Genomic DNA, 21,776 nt, shown 5'->3' on the forward strand with positions numbered 1-21,776 from the left:
CTGATGAAAGCCCAGGTGAACATCAGGGCCTGTGTTTTCCCTGTGACCGTGTTTGTGCAGTGATTCCTCAGTGGGTTTACCCTTCAGGGAGTTCCCTGGAGAGAAAGGGCCTTCACACGCACACACACACGCACACACACACATGCACACAAACGTAAGGGTGCATCATCTTTACTGCTGGGGTAGGCTTGGGAGTGGAAAATGAGTATCTTTAAGTGTTTTCATTTTGTCCCATTCCACCACCCCCCCATATATACCCCTGCCCCCCCCCCCCCTTTTTTTTTTAGTTCTCCAATCCTCTTTGTGAAGAGTGACGTCTGCTCTGGTCAGGAGCAGAGTTAAGCTGGGAGCTTCCCCGGGGTGTACACCAGAGCTGAGCGCCCTCCTCATCGGAGCATCCCGCCGCCACAGTCCTCGCCCCCCGCCTCCCTGCCCCGCGGCTGCCGCTACAACCCCGCCGGGCATCACCCCTCATTTCTCTGCCGGATCTGCTCCTGGGTTCCTCTATCGTCTGCAGACTGTTCCGAGAGAGTCGGAAAGACAGCTGACGATTGGGAGGAGTCCCAGCAAACGAAGGTTGGAGAACATAAACGATCCACGGGACACGATGTGCTCAGTAAGATAATATTGTTTTTAGTTATTGTTTTTCAGCAGAGCCACCCCCCCCCCCCCCCCCCGCTGCCGCTTGGGCGTCCTGCTGTCTCTCTCTTTATCCGAGCACCACATGTGAATTGTTTCGAGACCCACTGTATGACCGCGGGTCTGCAGAGACTTGAGGCAGATCGCGCAGCAGGGGCGCAGGGGTCGGACGGCAGGAGGAACAAGAGAGGCCGCTGCTCTGGATTTCTCGAAGATGGAGGGCCACAGGTATGACCGGCTCGGAGGTGAAGGGGACGTGGATTGGTGGAGGATGCCGACGGATGCGGATCCTGCCCGACACATTCGCCGGCCAGCCGTCCATGTGCATGGGCATGAGACTGCCGCCCAGCGCTATACCGCCACCCGCATCCAGGCGGGCTACGAGCCAGAGAGGTGAGTAAACCAGCACCCACCACTGGGCGGCTTAGCGTTAGCTGCTAACGTCAACGCCAACGACGATCACATGAATGGATGAGTCCTTGACATGAACTCAAACTGCGCGCATCCATTTCACATGCAAGTCTCACTAACATATTTCACTTGATATTTTACATTTGCAAAAATTAAATGGGGGGGGAGTCTAAATTTATAGATAATAAAATCAGCACCAGTACTAAGTTTCTCTTTAGAGGGAATAACAGCCCAGCGAAAGTGCAACCCCACGGAAACACACAACTAAAATTGCTATTTCACTCTCCTTTGGTCTTTAGCCAGAGAAATTACACATCTGCTGGGCTCCATATGAAAGGAGCGAAATGAACACAAAACGCAACGCTACAAAGAGCGGTTCACGTGGAAACGGAGCGTTCATTATGGCAGGGATAAAAAATGCAGTGTCTGGGCCAGGCGGCCTTTTATCCGGGAAAGTGCAGTTACAGGGACCGTCGTGTGTCAGGCTGCCTTTGATCATCACAGTGGTGTTTGCAAGAAAAGCAAGAAATGTAATATTAGAAACATGGCCCCTAGTCAGCTGGCAAGAGATACGCAGCTTCCTGCCATAACCTGTGGCAAAGGCACTAAGGTCAATACTTAAGCATTTAAACGGCTGTTATTTTTGTTACTGTGGTTGTTATTCATTTGTTTTACATTCTGTTCATTCCAGTGTTCCTGTTTCAGTACAAGCTGTCAGTATTAGCTGATTTTGCGTATTTCTTATTTCTGCCAATCTGCCATGACGCCGAGCATGATGGGTGGTTAGGGGATGGATGGATGGAGGGATAAACTGGTAGATCTGTCTTTTTTTCTTCATTCAGAAATACGTTTGGAGACTCTCTGCCACGTGTATATATTTTACAACAAGCTATTGGCACATTCTCTGACAAATATGAGGTTAATCTCCTATACATTTGTGAAAGACTTTAAATATGTGACATATCTCCTTCTCTGGGAACCTTCCCTCCATCTAGATTCTGAAGGAGCAGAATCCACAGGGGTAGAGGAACATTTCCCATTTCCTGATTAATGCTGACCTTCTCCATGTCCAAATGCATGACTTGCCTTTAAATATTGGCCAAAACTTAACCAAACTACCATGTTTATTTCTTAGTCCATCAGCAAAGTAGCCCTGCTCTTACCTAATGTCACCTCATATAAGCTTCTTGCACAAGCCAGTGAGAGAGCCCACTGTTTGGGCCTGCTGAAGACATGTAGGAAAAATGCAGCCTCAAGTACCTCAGGAATGAGGGAAATTAGAGGGAATTAAGCTGTTGCCAAATGCAAAATTTCCCAAAGATTACATATGTTGCCATTTTCAATGATTTTTCTTTCTCCCAGAAGAGTCTACAAGTTGCTCTTATAGGAAAACCTCAAACCGTCTGTGCTGAGTGATTTATAGAGGGACCCTGACCTCTATTGTCAGGATGTGAAGATCTATGACTCTGATCGGTCCAAGAACCCCCTCAGGTGTGGTTAATGGTCTTGCCTCCAGCTCTGGGCACTTTCTACAGCACGTAGGAGCTGAACGCTCAGTCGTATGTGATTTTTGGTACATTAATGTCCAGGTGAGGTTTCCGGATCACAGGCTCCTGGCTTCACGATTAAATTTCACTAAGTGGATCTGGAATAAAAAGCAGTGCAGGATTAGACTGATGAAACTGAGTATATATATTCAGATGTGATTTGCGGAGTGAAAAAATACCCAAATCCCTGTCTCTACCAGCCACCCAGCCGGCTTAATCTCCCCCTTCATGGGATCCATAGAGCACTGCAGTGATGTCGAGGGCAGCCACTTTACCGAAGCACATCCCAGCAGCGCTTTTCTGCTGCTGACTGGGAACGTCTCGCTTATGATATCAGTATAATCATGTGTGCGCATTAAAGCTGCGCTTCTCAGCAGTTTTGCCTCAAGGCCCACATTTTTCCTTGGTAATTATGTCATGACACAATTTTTGAACATTCTGAACCAAATTTATTTCACAAAAATAGTGCAGTAAATAGAACATCAGACGTCCTAGCTTAGGCTCATCAATATTGGGGGTTGGGGAAGGAAAGGCACCCCTGTGTATGGTGATGTGGCGCACAAACAACACAAACCCACATCAAAGGAAGGGGCTACCCTGCATTTGACTATATATATATATATATATATATATATATATACACAAGCTGTAGAAAATAAGGGGGGCAAAGCTAGGCAAAGCAGGATCTTGGGTCCAACATATTCAATATGTATGAATTATGTGTGAAACAGCAACTTCATGTCATTGTACATTTTTTATTGAAACTGTGAAACTAACCTTATTCAAATAATTTATTTGATTTGCTTTTCTTATTTACACTTACCCCACGTGTTTATTAACATCTTCAAAATAATGTCGCACATGGCATTTCACAATAACATCAATACCTTGGCTGCATGTTCATAGTGGTTTATTAGCTGGCCAAAATTATTATAGTTCAGTTACTTAACTCCAGAAAACGCCATATACAACACTCCTTCATTTTACTCCCCCAGTACAGATGGTGCCCAGTCTCCCAGTCTCGTATGACTAAGCGAAAAGGCCATATTATCTTTTTTTTTTTACCCACGTAATCACAACATACGGCTGTGTAATTTTAACGATGAACCCTGAGGGCTTTCAGGCCGATTCAGCTACATGCCTATAATTACCTTAAAATATATCTGCGTCTCTCCTAAGGGGCAAAAGCTGCCTTTGTTTTACAGGGCTGCAGGCTTAATCTGCCCCACCGTGGCACTGGGGGAACTCCTGCCATCACGGGTCTATATAGGAATGATTAATCTAAGACAGTGAATGAATCCAATTTATACGGGAATCGAGAGAAGAAACTTTAATTCGGATATCAAGTGTTTCCCAATCTGGAGGTAAACAGGCATGCAAACCAGGAGTAAAGCCAGGTATTTTAACGCCTGGATTGGGAGGGAGACTGCCGATCTACCGCCGAGACAAGTTATCTTCAACCGCTGCATCATCCTCATGACACTGAAGCGACATGTCAAAAGCTACGTGACATTAATCTAATCAGACATTCGCTGTGTGTGACAGAGTGTCTGTAGTTCCTTTGAGGGGTCATTTTATATGTTTGTTTCACCTTCATAGTTGGCATCGCCAGCACAGATACAGCCCTAGCGACATATATTGATTAAGATTATTTTACATACATCTGGTACATACATCTGGCATTAAATTTTATTCAATACAGGGGTTGAGGTGACCCTGGACACACTAGGGACACCAGTCCGTCGCAGGACACGCACACGCTGGGTGACGTACAGGTGTCAGTTTGCCAAACTGCATGACTGGACCCGCACAAACACGAGAACATGCTGATCGCTGTTGCCGCACAGATCTGGATGCTTGAATCAAGCCCAAACCCCATGTGCCCGACCTCAGCACTATATACCCGCTAAACCACCGTTGGAAATTTCCATGCATGTTTAAAAATACAAGCGATTCATTTAAGGGGCTGAACTTTGTAAGCAGATAATGCGATCTGTATAAACGAGTTACTATAATTCCTACATATTTTTGATTTTTAAACAAGTTCCAATTAAACGCATTCGCACGTACATTTTAAGCAATATGAGTTCAAAGTAATTAGCAAGTTTAAAATGCCATGCAAAGTCTCAAGCGATTTAAGTTAGCAGCAACACCGCATTACATGTGAGATATTAAAAGATATTAGTGTCACTGCAAAAGAATAGGCTCCCTGTGTTGCACGTAGATGCAGTTTGGACTAATGCAGGAATGGGATTAAGGAGTTAAAAAAGTACCCTTACAGAGACATGTGACAAGGCTGAAAGGCGCGACGCTGTTTGCGAGCAGGGCGCCACATCCAGCTCCGGACCAGGGGGGCAATAAGAGATCGGGACCGTCGTCCAGCGTCGCCGGGCGTAAAGGCTGCAAAGGGGCAAGGGCTTCATCGGTGTCTCCGATATTGGGTTATTATATCTGCCTTTGTCTCGCCGTCTTTCCTGCCGGAGGCTTCAGTCTCACGATAACGCCCGAAGAGAGACGGCTTCAGTTTCATTTCTAAAGGTATAAAGCAGAAATCGGGCTTGTTTCCCTGCTGTGGTTGAAAATCCTTTATTTTTTTTGTATTAAAAAGCATTTTCAGGACGCAGAAGGCTCATGCATTTTTATTTCCTGGTTTTCAGTGCTGCGTATTTGAGGGAAGGATCGGCGAAAACGTGCTCGGCGCATGGGAGGCACGTGTGTTTATTTCAGCCGATGTGTAATGAATTAGTGCTTCTGCCTTTTAAAATGTACTTTTTGCAATATATATATATATATCTTGTTTGTTCCGTTGATGATAATTCCGCGTATGTTTTATATTTGATTGTACATCGTCTGTGTGATCATGCGATCTAGGTCACTGGGCCGTTTCTTCGTAGCCGGACGGCCGCGTTGTGCGGAAATATGCGACGTTACAGCGATTCGTTGCTGGTTTCGGGCGTGGGGAACTACGGTGCAGACATGATTAAAAAAAAAAAAAAAAATAGCTTGGTCTACTTTTATATTTCAGAGACAGTCTGTCCAGTAGACCTTAGGGAATCCGGTGGCGTCAGGCTGGGTTTCGGTGGTGCTGGTGGTGGTGGGGGGGATTGGGGCGAGTGTGATTTTTCTGCATTTCATGCAGATTATTAAAAAAGAAATCCGTGCATTTCGGCTCTTTACACAAGCGAGGAGGCTCCGGGCCGTGCATTTTACTCTGTCTCCCCTTTCTTTTCCCGGTAGCATGGCGGATTATCTGATCACCGGAGGCACTGGCTACGTCCCCGACGACGGGCTCTCAGCCCAGCAGCTTTTCTCCATCGGAGACGGACTGACCTACAAGTAAGTCGGCCCGGTCTGTCGCCGGCGCCCCGTTTGCTTACACGATCCGCATGAAACGGGGACAAAAACGCAGCGTCTTAAACCGCAGATCAGCTCAGCAGTCCGATGCTGATGGACTCACAGCCGAGCAGCTGATCGCTAACGGGGACGGACTGACTTACAAGTAAGGAGCCTCGGCTTTGTGCATCGCTGCCACCTTCTCCGACAACGACAGACATCTGCTCCAAAGCTCCTCTTTTTAAACACCTCTTTCCTCTACATCAATCTGCTTTGATCCATGAGGCCATGCCTTCCGTTCTGTGCAGTCACCACCCGGTGAACTGCTTATCATTTTGGCGTAATGACACCGACTCAATCCACTGGCTTAAACACACACCTATATACAGAAATCGGACTTTCCCGTCTGTTTATATAGTCGTGTGCCCAGGGGTGTAGAAATCGCGGGAGACGTGTATCTCCCAATATTTAATTTGGCTTCATTTGTCCTCCCCAAACAATAGACCTTTGCATGCAAATTATTAAGCTGTGTACCAAGCAATATTAAACTCTCTCCTACTCCCTTGCCTGTGCCAACTGAATATTGCTTTGCATGATCCCAGAATCATAATTTATGAAAGCAAAGTTGCACTCATTTGTCAAAACCAGCATGGCACCTTTGACAGAATGGATTGTTCTCCACGTTTTTCATTTCGGGATGTGTATTCACTTAACCGACTGTGGGCTCTGTAAATATCCCTTTGTCTTGACTTAAGGCCATCTGTGTGGGGAGTTTAAGGTGTGATGGTGTGGGGGTGTAGTTTGCTTTTCTCTGGATGGGTTGTGTTTGCGTAACGCATGGTTGCCATGTTTGTGTGCGGGTCTGAGGGAGAGATTTTGTGCTGTGGTACTTTTTCTTGGGGCGTACTGAACCTTGCCCGATAATATTTGATTTGCTATAAAAAGTACTTCAGGAAGGCCTCTGGTTGAGTTATATAATCTGCATGTTGCACATGTGAGCATTAGGGAGACATGTCTGATTCGCCGAATTCGGTCTGGAGTGCTGTCTGTTGGGGGCTGTGCTAGTTCTGTTGGGTTTGTGCCGGGGAAAGGTGCATGTCTGTACATATGCTGGTGTGATGATGACTTTGAATAGTGTCACTGATCTGGGACCTGTCGGGAGGCACGTGGAACTCTGGGTGGGATAGATGCCAGGGAGGATGCAGTGTGTTGTGTATGCTGGTGTACCCAAAAACTGTGCCTTTGGCTTGTGGGAGTTAAATCGTGGGCTTCTGTTCTGAGGCCGCATCCGAGCCTGTGCTCCTGTGGAGGCTCTGGATGCAGAGATGTGAGCAGAGGAGGTGGTGAGGCTCCCAGTCTGCCAGTATCACAAAGAAATATGGTCCTGAGATATCAGCATAGCACCCAGGCAGGTGTTACTGAGGTCAGCCCCGGCTGCTTAGCAACTGCTCAGTGGTCTCCATAGCAACCGTGTATATTTGTGCTTGGTTTTTACTGTTTGTTTGTTTTTGTTTTTTTTTTTTGTTCCTGTAAATGAAAGTTTGTTTAAAATCTGCAGTTCTTGAAATAATTAATAATAGTAAAAATAACAGGTTTGTTCTAAGCATGTATGGATGACCTTTAAAACATGTTGCTAATTAAATCACAACACATTCGTTTCACATATGCATGTTTGAGTAATTTAAGTCACAGCTAAGTGGCGTTTCTCAGTCAGACAGCTTGTTCATACATATGCAGGAATCTACAACTGTGTCCCTGGCAAGTCTTCAGCCTTCGGGTTTCAGAACGTGCCCCACGGAACGTACCTCAACACCCCAGGGAGTACTGTGTGTGTACTGGTGACGCCCTTGCTGGGGAAATGATGTGGAGTCGGACGTCGGCTTTGCTGCCCATCAAAAGCTGCACATCACGGCGGACTGAAATACAGTGCTTTTAGTCGGCTGTATTTTGTTTTTTTTTAAGTTCACTGGGGCGTATACTGGATCTCCTGTTGATATTCTGTTCTAGTATCTGACATTGTACACTCTCTTTATTGTACTTAACGGTAAGTGTCTTATGGCAGTACCGTTAGAGGAATGTGGGGAGGGGGTCTGTAAATGGGTGTCAGAGCTCTGTGTACCACCAGAGGCCACTGAACGGCTTATGAATCACAAGGTGTTCGGGGTTAGGCTTTGATTTCTAACCAGAATCTTGCAAACTCCAGTCCCTAGACGACTCGTGTTGTACGTAATGCAGTCGCCCCTCCAGATGCACGAATTTGACATTTGCGGTTTTGGTAATTCCAGCCCTAACCCTCGCGCCTGAAGGCATGACTGTACTTTGGAATAAGACTAAAGTATGAATAAATGAATATGAACAGTGTAGAGCTGTCACGATTACTTGATTAAACTCGGTTACTTAAAAAGCATCAATTTAAAATTTTCCTTCTCGGTCGCTCGGCAATATGGCGGAAGGAAGACGGCCATAGCGTATTAGGGTCCAAGTAATTTCATTCACATTAACAGTGAATGGAAATATAATCGTCTGTAAGTATTGCAAAGCAGAATGTAAATATCACCACAGATATTTGGAAACTAATGTGAGGTTAACCATAGATATGCGCCACTTCGCCTCTGAGTAGCCTGGCCTGAATTGTCATCACATTGACTTAAATTATTTTGCTTAATTTACTTTCTATCATTCCTGTATGTCAAAATAAGCGAAGGTCAACCTGTGACTTAGCCGCAATCTTGCAGAATACAGGGTTGCCACGTTTGGTCAGCTAGCGGATGTGAGGTTTTCAATTCCAGACGAGTCTGCACAGGCATTTACATGTATGTAAAAGTTTTATTACCTTGTAAATATTCTGTATGGTTTGCAAGCTGCCCCAACGCTTCAAGTGTAGCAAATTGTAGGTTAATAATGGAATAATATAGATTTGGCGTAATATTTGTTGCGTGATTCAGAAAGCGTGAGTCTCATGGCAGGTGCCTGAGATTTGGCAACCCTGTGATACGTAGCGTGTGAGCAGAGCTCATGCAAAAGCGGCGGCGGTAAGCTTTAGACTGATTTTTTAAAATGTATTTTTACATATGGTAGATAATTTTGAAAAGGAACATGATCGTTAAAATAAAGCGTTTTGTTTCCAGGGAGTTAAAAAAAGGTTTTAGCGCAGCTTATCGATGCTTGAAGCCACCAGACTATCATGGTCCTTGAGATGCGACGGTCGCATGTGGATGAAATGCGATGTTGACATTAACATCACACATCGTGCAAGACTGTGTCAGGGCGGAGGAATGGCATGGTGTGTGTGTGTGTGTGTGTGTGTGTGTGTGTGTCCATCCAAAGACATGCCACTTAAATTAAGTGGTGTGTTAAACTGCCTTTGTCACTGAGTGTGCATCTGGCAGTGACTGGTTGATTCCTGCTAATTATGTAATATAATATAAATTATTACTAGATGAATCGACAGATTCCTGTATAACTTTGTGTGCTTTTACTATAACATTGTTTGGAGAACTCTGAGTGCATGCCTAGGAGTTACGAGGCGGCCGCCCAAGGATGATGGATTACGGGGGAGCACTCGGCATGTTCTGCTGCTGGCTTTCTGCATGCCTCTTCTCAGGATTTTGTTTCCTGCTCTTCCGGCTTATTCCGAGATCCCTGTCGCCGCGTCCCGCGTTCGCTCCTCTGTCTTTGCTCCAAGCTCCCAAAGACGAGTTCAATTCAAGACTCACGAGATTTATTTGTCACATACAGTACAACATGCAGTGAAATGTATCTCCGAGTCGCCCTTAATTGGCCGTGCAAAAGTAGAAGAAAAGGGGTAAGAAGTAAAGTAGTAGTAAAAAAGAGAAATTACATTATATAAATTGTAATATATAATAAATATATAAGTTGAGTGGTGCTCTGTGTTGGGGCCCAGAAAGGCTTCCCTTTCCCGTGTCCTGGCTGGTCCGTCAGACGAAGCTGTCAGTCTGGATTTTCAGGAAGATCCACCTGAGATTTTAAAAACTGTGAACCCAGGAGCAAAATTTTTGGCATCAAGGGATTTTGAGTGTGGGAGGTTGAATTTGGCTTTTGGTCGACTTTGGGTAGTTTTGCATCCTCACACCCCGGGGATTGATTCCTGCTCCCTCTGTCTGTGTGGGGAGTTGACATGTTTTCCCCATATTTCCATGATTTATTTATTTATTTTATTTTAACCAAGGTTTCCTCCTGTGTTCCAAAAACATGAGGTCTGGTCAGTGTGTGTCTCAGTTGCCTGCAGTGTGTGACTGATTTTGTGTGTGTTTATTTGGGGGGGGGGGTATTAATCACATTGTGGGGACCAAATGTTCCTCCACAATGTGGTGAAACGTCTTACTTTTATAAACCTCAGTTTTATCAAAATCTGTCACTGCAATCAGAAAACTAAAATATGCAAAAGTCTGGTATTTTGTTTAGTTTCTGATGGTTGAGGTTAGATGGTTATGGCTAGGTTGGGGTTAGGGTTATCATGGTTATGATTTGGGTTATTGTGGTTAGGGTTAGGGTTATGCCTCGTGCCCTGTGTTGCCCTGGGATAGGTTGTAAACTCTCTGTGATCCTGAACCAGCTAAACGCTTCCAGGAAAACAGAGACGTGGTTTAGGGAAGCTATGCTGACATCGTTAGCCTCCTGAAATCGCGTGCTGGCGATTTTCTGCTGATGTTCGTGCAGATGGTTAATCAGGAGTTGCACTGGGTCCACGAGATTCCGATCCACCATGAGTGAATTCTCTGGATCATCCGGGCCGAGGAGCTGAAGCCGTTTTCTTATGTATTATTTTTGCTCCATGTTTGATAGCCTCGTGGTTCTTGTCTGGAGGTTTAGCAACAGCGCGGGACCCAGCCTGGACCCCCGCGCAGATCACTGTGCGCCTTATTCTGCGCGGAGCAGAACCAGACTGACCTGCTCGGGGTGGGGTCACTATTCTGTGGTTTCTGCATTTAGCCGCTGGCATTTGTCCCGGGACAAGGCTGCTCTCCACCTCCTCCCTTTCTGCTTGTTTGTGGGCTCGAGCTCTTCCAAATCGTGCCCCTCCCTCACTGACACGCGTTTCCCATAGCGAGGGTCACTGGTGTTATGCCACTGGGTTGGCGTTCATGGACTGCTTAGACTCGCAGTCTCTGAGGAGTCTCTGAGGAGTCTCAGATTAAAACCATGTGCTGTTTCTGTATTTTTTTCATTATTCATGTCCTGGGTTGCAAATGTAATGAGACTGTTTTCCTAACATTCTGGCATCTCCATCGTAGCTCACGTGTCTTGTGATATGGCTTAAAATCGCTACGGAGCTTCCGATTGGCCGCCGCTAACATATTTGCTAATTGCCGCCATGCCCTGACCTCTGTCTCCCGATTTCTCTCCCGCCAGTGATTTCCTGATCTTGCCTGGCTTCATCGACTTCACCTCCGACGAAGTGGTAAGTCTGTTATTTAAAATCTAATAGCTTACATTTTTACATTCACGGCAAGGTAATTTCTCCCCAAAATCTGTAAAGGAAAAACACTTTTGGTTTGTGTGCGTCTGTGTCTTCTGGTCTGGTTCCTGCCTTCTGTGTTTTGTGAGCCAGTTCAAGCACTAAGAGTGGAAACAAAGCTGTTTTCTGTCCTCGAACCCGTCGCCACCCGCGGGCGGGACACCTTCCCCGCTCCGGCAGGCCTTGCCGCCTTGTTTGTGTCGCCTGCCTCCCCGGGGTTTTGCCGCGCTGTCGGGTGCTGCCCTGCCTCAGCAGACCTGTTTATACATGCGGCTGCGACCCTCCCCTGGCTCCCGGGGTAGAGGAGTGATGGGGCGGAGCTTGTGGGGGGGTGTGGCTTCACACCAGCTCCGCTTTAATTAGAGAGCAGCACACCTCCCGTTTCCTACCAACATGCTCGGCCCCCATCCTTAGTCGAGACGACATGCTTTGCTCTATTTTTAATGGAATAGAGGTTTCCTGATCACTGCCTTGCAGACTGTGTTTATGTCTGACCTCACTGAACACAGACGAGTCGCAAACTCTTTCCCTGCTGGTCGCCTCTTGGGAGTCAAACATAAATCCTGCTGAGGAGATAAGAGCAGGCCCTTGTCTCTTAGCTCGTGTACTGAATTCCCTTCTTTCTTGTAAAGTGCCGTTCCTAATATTGGAGCCCTAAAATTCAAAAACAAACCATTTTCTTACCTTGTCATTTTCGGTTGTGGGAAGATGAGTGTCAACTTTTAGTGTGTTTTCAGTTTAAATCTGAATATCATTTTCTTTAGATTCCTGTTTGATTGTGAGGTTAACCATAGATATGTGCCACTTCGCCTCTCAGAGTAGCCTGGACTGATTTATCATCACATCTGTCATCACATTGATTCTGTTGTTGCGTTGGATGAACGTGGCACCTGACTTGCCTGCGAGGGGTGACCCAGCCATTGGCCACGACTCCCAATCCCTCGTAATGTCGTTACGTTAATGCAGTGGTGTCATGGCATCGGAAGGGAAACTAACTCCACGTCCACCTGGGTGCGGGGTGATGGGGGACCACCACGATCTTCTGGAAGTTTTTTTCCAAGGGGATTACGCCTAATTGGGTTTAATGTTGAAGAAGCGACAGAATGAAGTCGAGGGGCCTCTCTGGGAAAACGCCGGTGTTTGCTTCCACTTTACGTTGTTTTTGATCACCCACGCTGTCCTGGCTGTCTGACTGTCCAGACTGTGGCAAATTCCTCTCTGGGGAGCCACCCCTGCCCCCTCCCAGGAAACCGCCATGCCCACGTTTCAGACGCTGGCCTGAGGCGAGGACGCCTCAGTCTGCTGGCAGTCTGTCTCAGTCTACTGGCAGTCTGTCTCTGCCATCCTCCGCTATCTGTTAATCAGCCACAGATGTTTGGAAGCTGACTTACACCCAGGGTTTGGATGTTTCATTTGCTCCAGTCCTGTGGGGCAGCACTGTGGCTTCACACCCCCAGGGTTGTAGGTTCGACTGCCATCCCTGGCTCTGTGTGGTGTTTGTGTGATTTCCACATCCGGTTTAGGAAGGACGTCATGCCACTGACGTGTATGTATATATATATATAAATAAAAAAAATAAAACTGTCAGAAGTCTTGTATTTTGTTTGGTTACTTATGGTTAAGGTTAGGACTGGATAGGGGTTAAGGTCGTCATGTTGGGATTATGGGTTATTCCCATAGAAATTAATGGAGAGTCACATAAAGATAAGCGTGTGTGTGTGTGTGTGTGTGTGTGTGTGTGTGTGTGTCGGTGTGCGCGTGTGGCCGGCTGGCACGCTGCCCCGGGTCCTGCCTTCTGCCCGTCTGTGTTTCCTGAGTCACCCTTTCCGAGACCATTTGGTAAGATCACACCTCTCTTACTGTGGTGCATTTCCTGCTTTCCGAACCCGTTACCTCTCATGGCTGCCAACACCTTCACGGGGAAGGACTTCGCTCCTGTGGACACGATGTCCCAAAGCCGCTTTCAAATATTAGTTAGCTGGGTGCTGATGATAATCTGTAATACCGAACGGAGTCTGAAGGCTGGTAGTTTTGTTTGGTGGGAATCTATTAGGGCTCCGTCCTGTCTGGGAAGGTCGCACTTTCCTCAACTAAGTAAATAAATGTAAATGTATGTCCTTATGGACACGGATGCAGTTGGCCTGTCTTTGTCCCGATATTCCGAAGCAGCAGGAGCTGTTTGGTATCGGAGAGGCTCTGTGCCACTTCAGCAAGGAGCGCGGCAGGTGACTGGCGACAGCTGGAGCCTCTTGCTCATGAGGGGCACTGGTTTTAAGACCAGTTCTATAATGTTATTGTGTGTTGGAATATGTTTCCTAACTATGTAATAAACACTGTCCATATGTTTTCTTTCATTGATCTCTCCTGCCTTTAGAAGGTCTTGTTCCTTTGTTTTGGATTTTGTGAAATGATCTCCACCACTATACTGGCCACGTAAATGAAGCCGTTTCGTGGGTAATCAGAACAGATTCTGCGGTTTTTCTTACCGAACCTCCAGATCAGGAGAGTGGATCTCCCATCTGTGTGATCAGCATTTCAGTTCTTACTGATTGTTTAAATCGTTTACAGCAGGGCTCTTCAAATCTGGACCTCGATTCCAAATCCAGGCCTTGTTTTCAGTTCTCCCAGGTAGTTTAATAATGACTGATTCTGATTGGTCAGAGGCTTCACCCCTGACTGACAGGTAAAGGAAGGCTGGAAAACCAGCAGTGCTCGCCTCTAGGACCGTGATTTGAATAGCCCTGATTTACGGGAAGCTACAGAGCGGAGTAGGTGCCGAAAGTGTCTTCTGTGCTGATCTGACCTCTAGTGGACAAAGATGTCGATGCATGCCAATAAATTAAATGGGAATTAAGGTGTGTAGTGTGAAAATGATCTGTCAGTCATGTCTAGGGCATTTTCAGAAGTAATCGTGCTAGTTTTTATTTTATTTTGTTTCCTGTGATCTTGGTTACAGGACCTCACCTCTGCACTGACCAGAAAGATCACTTTAAAGACCCCCTTGATCTCATCTCCAATGGATACGGTTACGGAGTCCTCGATGGCCATCGCCATGGCGGTAGGTTGTTTTTGAGGGGTGTGGAGACTTAAGGTGCTCGAGCTCCAACAGCTTGTCTAAGGATTTTTTTAATTTATTTTTTTTGTCTTTTCCCAGCTCATGGGCGGCATCGGAATCATTCACCACAACTGTACTCCGGAGTTCCAGGCCAATGAAGTGAGGAAGGTTAAGGTAGGTTTCTGGGTTTCAAATAAAGGACAGCAGGCGTGTGGCACTGTATCTTACTATCCGTGCATCCGCCTTCCTGCCCTGTGCAATGTGCTTCCTGGGATTGATCATGTGACCAATCAGGGGAGAGTGACAGGCCTTCTCCCCAATGGCAGAAATTCGAGCAGGGCTTCATCACGGACCCCGTGGTGATGAGCCCGCGCCACACGGTCGGGGACGTGTTCGAGGCCAAGGCCCGGCATGGCTTCTCGGGAATCCCCGTCACCGAGACGGGCAAGATGGGCAGCAAGTTGGTGGGCATCGTCACCTCCCGTGACATCGACTTCTTCACGGAGAAGGACTACAGCCGGCCCCTGGAGGAGGTGTGTTCACGGCCGTCTGTCTCGCCGTTTCACTATCCCGCTCCGACGGAATGTTTGCAGTCCCGTCGTTCATGACCGGCAACAGGAACCGAACTGTCAGACGCTTTACTGATCACATGTTCACATGCAGCCCTTATCCAAAACAGCCTGTGATTTGATCATAAGTACAGCTGGATGCTACACGGGCAGCAGTAGGTCCATCCTGGGGCTGAAACTATTCTCTTTCAGGATACGACCAGTGGCAGGGTTTATCACTGCAACCATGCATTTCAAGGTTTGCCCCCTGTTGGCCACAAGTGGTCACTACACCGGTGGTGGGGCAAAGTGACCGTCGTGGGGACCCAGGCAGGACATTCCTCTCTCCTGCTAGTTATGTATATCTCTGTTATCTATATCACCTCTGGATCTGTTTCCCAGGCGATGACCAAGCGTGAGGACCTGGTCGTGGCCCCAGCTGGTGTCACGCTGAAGGAGGCCAATGACATCCTGCAGAGGAGTAAGAAAGGTGAGTCCCAGCCCCCCCCATGCGGCTCGGCTGGTGGACGTCCCTGGGTGGATGATGTCATTTGGTTTCACGTTGACCTTGATCGTATCAGTGACCTCATCCCCTACTGGTGACTCTCACCTCCACACTGTCGCGCTCACATTCGACGCCAGTTCATAGGAGGCTTGTGGTTGTCTCACCTGGCAAAAACGATCCACCTTCCGACTTTCCTTTGGGGAGGGGTGTGTTTTTCACAGGATGCCACCCCGAGCTTCGAAATCAAACCAGTTTTGTCTCATGCACGGTTTTACAGTGTGCAGTGAAGTGCTTGCTGGTCCAACTCCAAGACTGCACTAACAGATAGCATAAGTGTGAAAGAGGACATTGAACATGGACATTACATATTAACGTGCAATTAGCAATGAAGTGTCGGGCGCAGTGCAAAGTGTCAAATGAATAACATGGTATTTACTTAGGTACACTGTACAGTCCGAGTATATACTGGAGCTGGACAGATGTAGGCTGCAGCGGAACATTCTAGATCCTAGACGCAGTGCTTATTAATTAAGGATCCAAATCGCTGTGGGAAAGCTCTCTCTCTCTCTCTCTCTCTCTCTCTCTCTCTCTCTCTAGTGCTACTCTGAGCTCTGCGCAGAGAAGATGCCATTTCTGAGTGGGCTGGGATCCCTAATGGTCTTCCTGGGCCTAAAACCTATATCTCTGCCGCAGTGCGTGTTGGGAATGCAGCTCCAGGAAAACACTGATATGCTTCTCATTGTCCCCCCCCCCAGGCAAGCTGCCCATCGTGAACGACAGCGACCAGCTGGTGGCCATCATAGCCCGCACGGACCTGAAGAAAAATCGTGACTATCCGCTGGCCTCCAAGGACTCGCGCAAGCAGCTGCTGTGTGGTGCCGCCATCGGGACCCGCGAGGACGACAAGTACCGACTGGACCTGCTGGTGCAGGGCGGCGTGGACGTGGTGGTGCTGGTGAGTGTCACCTTCACGGGAGCCGCCGTAACTCCCGACGCGACAGAGTGATGTCACCAACGTGGACAGAGTGATGTCACCAACGTGGACAGAGTGATGTCACCAACGTGGACAGAGTGATGTCACCAGGTCGCTTTGGCTGCAAAAAAAAAATTTAAATAAAGTTTGAAGTTTGTCACATACGTGGTCGTACACTGTACCACCGTGCAGTGAAATTCCTCTCCACTGGAATGTACTGGATGAAATTTTAAATGCAAAGAGAAAAATCAGTTTAACAGAATAAAAATATATAAGAATAAAATTTAAAATAAAAAGAATAAAATGACAAAAAGCTCCACATGCCGATGACCTTGCAATAAATAAAGATAAAATGACTGCAAAATGGACCAAAATAAAAATCGGCAGTGGAAGTGCGTTGACAGTGAGGTGTAATATATTCATTTTGCACCACAGGACTCGTCACAGGGGAATTCTGTCTACCAGATTAATATGATCAACTACATTAAGCAGAAGTACCCGGAGCTGCAAGTGGTGGGGGGGAACGGTGAGTGGGTCACGACTCGGCCGGGGGTCAGGTGGTGAGAGCTAGGTGCTAAGCTGCGCCCCCCCCCCCTCCCTCCCTCCATGCAGTGGTGACGGCGGCCCAGGCCAAGAACCTGATCGATGCCGGCGTGGACGCCCTCCGTGTGGGTATGGGCTGCGGCTCCATCTGCATCACGCAGGAAGGTAGGAGCGCCGGCGTCTTTCCGGGCTGGAACCGCGACCCTGCCGGTGATCATGTGAGTGATTTTGTCTGCGTGTCCCGCTCACCATCCCCGCAGTCATGGCCTGTGGCCGACCCCAGGGCACGTCCGTCTACAAGGTGGCTGAGTATGCACGCCGTTTCGGCGTCCCGGTCATCGCCGACGGGGGCATCCAGACGGTGGGACATGTGGTCAAGGCCCTCTCCCTGGGCGCGTCCACAGGTACCTTCACATCTGACAGCAGTGGCTCCTTTCGATCAAGCTGCTGATCGCGTGTAACATACCTGACCCCTCGACCCCTCGACCCTTACGTTCACAGTGATGATGGGGTCGCTGCTTGCCGCCACCACGGAGGCCCCGGGCGAGTACTTCTTCTCCGACGGCGTGCGACTGAAGAAGTACCGTGGGATGGGCTCCCTGGACGCCATGGAGGCAAACAGCAGTAGCCAGAAGCGCTACTTCAGGTAAGGCGCCCCCTAGTGTGTCAACAGTCTGGCCCACCCACTTGCCCTTTGCAGTCATGTGACTCTGTCTGTCTGTCTGTCTGTCTGGCACAGCGAGGGCGACAAGGTCAAGGTGGCCCAGGGGGTATCGGGCTCTGTGCAGGACAAGGGCTCCATCCACAAGTTCGCGCCCTACCTGATCGCTGGCATCCAGCACGGCTGCCAGGACATTGGCGCCAAGAGCCTGTCCATCCTCCGGTAAGTGCGTCCATCCGTAATCACAGCTGTGTGTCTGGTGTGCGGGTTCCTGCGAACGAATGCCATGTCTATGGAAGTGAGGAGTGCAAAGGAATCGCGGCCATCTTCAGTTTTAGCATCCATCCAACCATCCAACTATCAGCCACTTATCCTAGACATGTTCATGTCCGTGTCAGCGGAGAATAACCATCCCTATGACTCTGCAGCTCCATGATGTACTCCGGAGAGCTGAAGTTCGAGAAGAGGACCATGTCGGCGCAGGTGGAGGGAGGCGTTCACGGCTTGCACTCGTAAGTCCCTTCCTCTCCACCAGGGGGCGCTCTTGGTCCCCCTCATACCGGAGCTAGACAAACAGGGTCTTCCCTCACCCGTCCCCAGAATCCATTACTGGGGTCTGAAATTCCTTTTAATTTGTATTTTTGCCTTTTATACTTTAAGATGCATTTAATCCAAATTCATAACCTTTTGGTGATTGACTTGCATGACGGCTGTTAATGGCTGGTGATGGTTAATGGATCCACTTAGGATCCACGTGAGAGGCAGACTGCTGACTTGGGGGGGGGGGGGGCTCTTTTTAGAGCAACTATAGTCTCACTCTGTAGCCGGGCAAAATCTCTGGAGAACTCGTACTGCATTTTTAGTATAAAGCATGTATTTAATTTGTGGTATCATGTTTAAGAGGTGAATAGACTTCAAAATGTCTTTTCTCCCCCCTGCTCATGCATGCACCATAGATATTCCTTTGTGCCATGTAAGTACGTCACCTCCATACTAATGACCCGGTTCAGTAGCTGCAGCTGATTTGGTGGCGTGTTTGAGCTCTGGGAGGGGCGTGTTTGAGCTCTGGGAGGAGTCGGTCCTTTCTGACTGTGTCCCCCCGCTCTTTGGGGACGGCCGCCTTTGGTGTCAGCGCTGTTCAGCCTGTTTGTAATCCCTCCGTCAGGAATCAGACCAGACTTGGGAATTGGCTTAAGGACAGCATTGATGTGTTTTGGCCTATTTCAGCATTACTACGTTTCCTGTTTATAAAATGTATTGCTTATGGTACCCAAAAGCAATCATTTTGGGGATCAGTTTTTTTTTTTGACAAATTTGGGATACGATGTACATTGCTGACACCAATGAAGTGTTTTTTTTTTTCTTTTAATTAAGTAATTTGTTAGTAAAAAATTACATCTACAACTGTAACGAATCCTACATGCCCCTCCCTGCTCTGTATCTCCACAGTTACGAGAAACGGCTTTACTGACCCTGGAGGCCGGCCAACAACCAGCCTGGCTCCCAACATCCCATCTCCAGCGGCAACCAGACACAACGGGCACGTCTGATACTGTCCCAACTAACTCAACCCCACACCCCACACACACTACTCCTGCCCCCACCTGCAGATTTGCACTATCAATTTGCCAGTGGAGCACCTGGGCTTTGAAGCACCCCCGGTCATATGCGCCCTGAGCCAGCGTACCCCACCCTAAAGTAACACTGCGATTATGATGGTGATGGGTAGAGGCGGGGGGGGGCGTTTGGATGCATGTTATCCTTTTTCAAATACCATGGGTCCCTCAGTCCTTTCCGAAAGCGTTTACAGCCGGGCGGAGCATCCGGAATCCACCGGCGACCAGGTTTAACCTGATACATGGCGTAACCCCAAAAATCTAGCCTCGTTCGTTAAAATTATCACGTGAAACGCAGGACAGGGTCCGTTGCAGCGCAGTTCCAGATTTAAACAGTAATGCAAGCGTAATTCCGTAGCTGCCGTGGCACCCGGGGACCTGGAAAACGTGACTCTGAGGCCAGGACAGCGGGCTGTCCGTTTCTGTCAGCGCAGGGTGTCGCGGGGACCAAACGCCGAATGGTAGCCTTAATGCAGGGTCATGCTCCACCTGAGAGCCTTACCAGTGTGATGCTGAACCAAGACAAAAACTGGAATTTGACCAATAATAATTTTTAAAAAGTACAGATAAATCATGAAAAATCCAAGTAAATAGGTGCTATTTTCACCATTTTATCATTTATTTGTACAGCCAGCCTTCATTTCTGCCCAGTTAGTATGTTAAACCACCATGCTTTTGTGTAGATAGGCCTGGGTTCGTCAACTGTAATAATGCAACCAAAATAAACGTGGTTGTTTAGCTAGCAATATACCAGCCTGCTTTTCTGTCATGGGTTTGCGTTACAACGTTACATGTAGTGATAATCAGATGATCAAGTGTGACAAATCATTTTATTTAATGTTTTTTTGACGGAGAGCGAAGCAAATCCTAATGATCCCCGTTTGTGTTCCTGCTTCAGCTTTTCCCCAGTCGACCGACCGCAAAACTTCCAAGTCCCTAAAACATCAGTTTTGTTCGTGCAATGAAAATGTTGCTTTTTTTTTTTTTTTTTTTTTTTTAAGTTTAGTTTTCAGTCAGTTTCTCTTGTGGAAATAAGGTTGACTCTCCTCTCTCTGGAGTTACTGGATCCTGACTGAGAAGGTATGTCAGAGGTCACAGGAAATGCAACGGCGGGGAACAAATGTTATTTCCATCTAATAAATTTACAACACAGATAATTTTTTTTTATTATTGTTTTCCTGCCATTTGGATATAGTTGCCTCTCAGGTTTTGATTGGTTTGACCTTGAGTAATTTGTATCAGCAGAAGCGTTTACATTGTACAAAAGGTTATTTATGCATAAATAAAAGTATGTATTGAGTGTTCCGGTACATATGCTGTGGATATAAGTGTAATAGATGCTGTATGAAATTCGTTTTCTAGCCATACTCGGAGTATAAGTTGTTTTTGTAGACTGATTAGAATATAAAATTTTAAGTATATTTTCAGTTTTTCACGCTGTGTTAAGTAGTTAAGGTGAAATGACAACGTTAGCTGGACAAATCTCCAGTTTTATTGTGGCTTTACTAACTTGCAGTTTTTTAAAATTGAGATTTCATGTAACAAGTCAGATTGCCACCTGTAAAGGATATATATATATTTTTAATTTTTTTTTGGTCGTACATATGCAACGCTGAACTGCCTGACGTCTGCTTTTCACTGCCCCGTCTGATGTAATAACAAACAATTAACAAACTGAGCAAAAACCACATCACCACAACCTTAAGTTCTGAGTCCGTGAGGGAAACGCCTTTTCATTTTCACTGTTGGAAAAGACTTCATGTGATGTAGGTCAGTATAATTTTCTTTGTGTCGTTCTTGCGGATAACGGCTCCTTGATTTTAGCCCCCTCTGCGATCAGGACCACCGGCTGCACCGTTCTGTCACGCCGGCTTGCTGTCCTCCTCGTGCTCATCAGTGAAGCGCGTTGCATCTTCCGTCTTGGTTTTTCGATGTGCAACGGGATATTTCGAAGCTTTAAGAAACGTTCACAATGTTATTGCTAATTAAAATTAAAATGCATTTTAAATAAAACGTTGTATATATTTCATCCTGGGTTGCACTGCTGTGCACTTTATAGTAAACCTATTACATGTTTAGAGCAAGGGTGGGGCACCTGTTCCATGGAGGGCTGGTGTGGGTTTTTGGGATGATACTCAATCAGCCAATAACAGTGGGTCCCCGGGACTAGGAGTTGAGAACCACTGCTTTATTACTGGCTGATGGAGAGGTCATCCCAAAGACCTGCACACACTGGCCCTCACTGGAAGAGGTTCCCCATCCCTGGTTTAAATGAGGACCTCAGAGTAGTTAGTGAAATACTCTTTAAATAGTTTTGTCTTAAGGTGACCAGTTGAAATTCTTTAGTTTATTACATATGCATCAATGTCCTAGTTTAATGATAATATGTGGACCATCTGTCTGCAGTCAGTTTCGTAGATGTTGTCAGTAGGACCCACATACTGTAGTATTGTACCAAATTCACAG

At 47.1% G+C, this 21,776-nt stretch overlaps 1 protein-coding gene across 2 annotated transcripts; it reads left to right on the forward strand.

Annotated features, from left to right (window-relative positions):
- The first annotated feature begins 5,293 nt into the window (after nt 1-5,293).
- Nucleotides 5,294-21,323, forward strand: LOC111833258 (inosine-5'-monophosphate dehydrogenase 1b). Of its 2 annotated transcripts, XM_023791336.2 has the most exons (16): nt 5,294-5,362; nt 5,835-5,933; nt 6,022-6,096; nt 11,304-11,352; nt 14,366-14,467; nt 14,564-14,638; nt 14,791-14,997; nt 15,415-15,502; nt 16,273-16,472; nt 16,926-17,016; nt 17,103-17,198; nt 17,294-17,437; nt 17,535-17,679; nt 17,773-17,916; nt 18,123-18,206; nt 19,144-21,323. In XM_023791336.2, exons 1-16 carry the CDS (start codon nt 5,328-5,330, stop codon nt 19,163-19,165), a joined length of 1,656 nt encoding a protein of 551 aa, XP_023647104.1. In that variant the 5' UTR covers nt 5,294-5,327; the 3' UTR covers nt 19,166-21,323. The 2 variants fall into 2 exon arrangements, with proteins under 2 accessions (XP_023647104.1, XP_023647107.1); XM_023791339.2 differs by lacking the exon at nt 6,022-6,096 and having other exon boundaries at nt 5,301-5,362.
- The last annotated feature ends 453 nt before the right edge of the window (nt 21,324-21,776 follow it).

Source organism: Paramormyrops kingsleyae, chromosome 1, assembly GCF_048594095.1.
Source record: "Paramormyrops kingsleyae isolate MSU_618 chromosome 1, PKINGS_0.4, whole genome shotgun sequence".
NCBI lineage: Eukaryota > Metazoa > Chordata > Actinopteri > Osteoglossiformes > Mormyridae > Paramormyrops > Paramormyrops kingsleyae.